Source organism: Corvus brachyrhynchos, unplaced genomic scaffold, assembly GCF_000691975.1.
Source record: "Corvus brachyrhynchos isolate BGI_N302 unplaced genomic scaffold, ASM69197v1 scaffold1561, whole genome shotgun sequence".
In the NCBI taxonomy this organism is placed as follows: domain Eukaryota; kingdom Metazoa; phylum Chordata; class Aves; order Passeriformes; family Corvidae; genus Corvus; species Corvus brachyrhynchos.
In genome coordinates this window covers 16,980-20,647 of record NW_008236273.1, presented here as the reverse complement: position 1 = coordinate 20,647, position 3,668 = coordinate 16,980, and the positions used below count along the sequence as shown (strand labels likewise).

Here is a 3,668-nt window from a genome sequence, read left to right as displayed (position 1 = left end):
TAATTATTTCTAATTTTTATGCGTTTCTATAAAATAGCTATCTTTATAAATACATATTTCTAATATTTCTAATTTTTATGTGTTTATATCAAATATCTACCAGGGGAAGTTATTATTTCTAATATTTCTATTTCTAATATTTCTATTTTTTATGTGTTTCTATAAAATAGCTATCTTTATAAATACGTATTTCCAATATTTCTATTTTTATGTGTTTATATCAAATAGCTATCTTTATAAATATCTATTTCTAATATTTCTATTTCTAATATTTCTATTTTTTATGTTTCTATGCATTTAAATATGTAGAAATATGTATTTATTTAAATGCATATCAAATGGCTGGGTTAAGACATTTTACATAGATTTTAATGTGCATTTTTATTTATTCCTGATGATGAGTTTATAGAAATAAATATAATTTCTAATTATAGTTTACAATAAAATTATACATATGGATGTAAACATAACGTGAATATGGAAATATTAACGACATGAATAATAACTGGAATATTAATAATAGAAGTATTAATAATTTTAAAAATTAATAACTTAAAAATTAGTAATTTGAATAGTAATCATTGAAATATTAACAATTAATACGTTAATCATTGAAATGCTAACAATTGAAATATGAGTAATTAGAATAGTAGTTGAAATATTAACAATTGGAATGTTAATAATTAAAATAATAATTAGACTAGTAATAATTGAAATAGTAACAATTGGATTATTAGTAATTAAAATAGTAATTAGGATAGAAATAATTGAAATAGTAACAATTGGAATAGTAATAATTAAAATAGTAATTAGGATAGTAACGATTGAAATATTAACAATTGCACTATTAATAATTAAAATAATAATTAGGGTAGTAATAATTGAAATAGTAACAATTGAGCTATTAACAATTGAAATATTAACAATTGAAATATTAATAATTAATACGTTGAAATATTAACAATTTAAATAATAATTAAAATAATAATTAGAATAATAACAATTAAATATTAACAATGAAATATAGTAATAATTGAGATAGTAACGATTGAAATAATAATTGAAAAACTAATAATGAAAATAATAATTAGAATAGTAACAATTCAATATTAACAATAGAAATATATTAATAATTGGGATAGTAATGATTGAAATATTAGCAATTGAGCTATTAACAATTGATATATTAGTAATTAATATAATGAATAGAAGAGTAACCGTTCCATATTAACAATTGAAATATATTAAGAATTGAGATAGTAACGATTGAAATATTAACCCCTTCCCTCCCTTCCATTCCCGCTGCTCCAGGGAAAGCCGGGATCGTTCCCCTCTCCCCCTTCCCTCCCTTCCATTCCCGCTGCTCCAGGGAAAGCCGGGATCGTTCCCCTCTCCCCCTTCCCTCCCTTCCATTCCCGCTGCTCCAGGGAAAGCCGGGATCGTTCCCCTCTCCCCCTTCCCTCCCTTCCATTCCCGCTGCTCCAGGGAAAGCCGGGATCGTTCCCCTCTCCCCCTTCCCTCCCTTCCATTCCCGCTGCTCCAGGGAAAGCCGGGATCGTTCCCCTCTCCCCCTTCCCTCCCTTCCATTCCCGCTGCTCCAGGGAAAGCCGGGATCGTTCCCCTCTCCCCCTTCCCTCCCTTCCATTCCCGCTGCTCCAGGGAAAGCCGGGATCGTTCCCCTCTCCCCCTTCCCTCCCTTCCATTCCCGCTGCTCCCGGGAAAGCCGGGATCGTTCCCCTCTCCCCCTTCCCTCCCTTCCATTCCCGCTGCTCCCGGGAAAGCCGGGATCGTTCCCCTCTCCCCCTTCCCTCCCTTCCATTCCCGCTGCTCCGGGGAAAGCCGGGATCGTTCCCCTCTCACCCTTCCCTCCCTTCCATTCCCGCTGCTCCCGGGAAAGCCGGGATCGTTCCCCTCTCCCCCTTCCCTCCCTTCCATTCCCGCTGCTCCCGGGAAAGCCGGGATCGTTCCCCTCTCCCCCTTCCCTCCCTTCCATTCCCGCTGCTCCCGGGAAAGCCGGGATCGTTCCCCTCTCCCCCTTCCCTCCCTTCCATTCCCGCTGCTCCCGGGAAAGCCGGGATCGTTCCCCTCTCACCCTTCCCTCCCTTCCAGGCCCTCCTCCAAAGCTCCGCCAGCCGCAAGACCCAGAAGAAGAAGAAGAAGAAGGTAAATTTGGGCTCTGTGTGTGCCGGGAATTCCCAGATGGGGAATTTCGGGGTCTTCTCCGTGGGAAGGGCCCTGACACATCCCTGGATTTGTCCCCACAGGCTTCCAAAAACGCCGAAAACGCCACCACGGGGGAGACGGCGGAGGAGAACGAGGCCGGCGACTGAGAGCCCTTAAAGCTCTCAAATCGCTCCTTTTCTCCCCTCCTCCCCAAAAAAAACCACACAAAAAAAAACCCTCCCAAAAACAAACAAAATTCCATCCAGAAGCGAAATAATCTGGCACCGTTGTTGGTCCAGGCAGTCTGGAATTCCCACGGAATCCGAGCAGCTCCCGTTGACTCTGCCAAGGAGGGAGGAGGAATCTCTCGGCCGCTTCAGACGACTTCGGAACAAAAAAGAATTAACAAAACTCCCCGAAAGAGCAGCAAAAACCACAAAACAAACCCCCAAACTAATAAAAATTAGGAGTGAAAGTCGCTATTAAATCCTTAACTTTTTCTATTTCCTACCTTTGGAGAAGCGAATCCATCCCAATCCAGGGAGAGGGAGAGGAGGGAGCCGCTGATTCCTTCCTCCTCCTCCTCCTCCTCTTCCCTCTCCCTTTTTTATTTTTGAATTTTTCCCTTTGGAAATTTACACAAAAACCACAAAAAAAAGCCACCCCAAAAAACCAGGTGATTCCACCCAAAAAAGTGCCCTGTGCAAGCGATCCGGGACACGGCGCCAGAATTCTTTTTGTCTTTTCCCTCTGGGATTGTGCTTTTAGAACTGGAGGGGTGGGGGAAATTAAAAAAAAAACCCCAAACCATCAAATTTTAGATTCCCCTTCTCTCCCCCCCCCACCCCCACTCTCAGCAGCCTTTTCTGCCTCGATTTAAGGGATTTAACAAAAAAACAACAAACATACAACAAAAAAAATCGCTCTTTTTTAACACAAACTTGGTTTTTAAAATGATCCAAACCCTCGGGAAGCCGCCGACATTCCGGCCTTGCGGAGCTGAATTCCCTAAATCCCGGCGTGGCGGGGGGGAGGGAGGAGGGGGCTGGGTGCTTTTTATCCTTCCCAACATCCCCGGGAGCACATCCCACCTTTCCCTCCAGCCAGAGGAGATTTGTTTGTTTGTTTGTTTGCTTGTTTTTCCACTTTTCCCCCTCTGGATTCCTTGGATAATTTGAGGGAAAACCCCAGCAGAATTCCTCAGGGGGGGAGGGGAGAGGTGAGGGAAGCGCTGCCGGAGCCGTGGGATCCGGGATAAAGGCCCAAACCCAGGGGTATCGCTCTTTTCTAGTCGCTTTTTTACAAAAAAACCACACAAAACCAACAAAAAAAAAGCCGGGAGTTGAATGTTGAGGTTTGGGTTTTTTTCTCCTTTGCTGATACCCCTGGTTTTTTTTTTTTCCCCCACCACCATCTCCCCAATTTTTGGGAATTCCCCATTCCCGCCTTACCCAACGTTCCCGGCCGTTCTCCGCCGGCCACGGTGCCTCCTCGTCGAGATCCGA

At 42.2% G+C, this 3,668-nt stretch overlaps 1 protein-coding gene across 1 annotated transcript in view; it reads left to right on the top strand.

Moving 5' to 3' along the window:
* The window catches only part of PA2G4 (proliferation-associated 2G4), a 22,269-nt gene extending 18,805 nt beyond the window's left edge, over nucleotides 1–3,464 (top strand). The window contains exons 11-12 of the mRNA XM_008643519.2: nucleotides 2,110–2,163; nucleotides 2,265–3,464. Of these exons, the coding sequence (XP_008641741.1) occupies nucleotides 2,110–2,163; nucleotides 2,265–2,330 (120 nt within the window). The 3' untranslated portion in view covers nucleotides 2,331–3,464. The remainder of the gene's footprint in view (nucleotides 1–2,109; nucleotides 2,164–2,264) is intronic.
* Nucleotides 3,465–3,668: the final 204 nt, after the last annotated feature.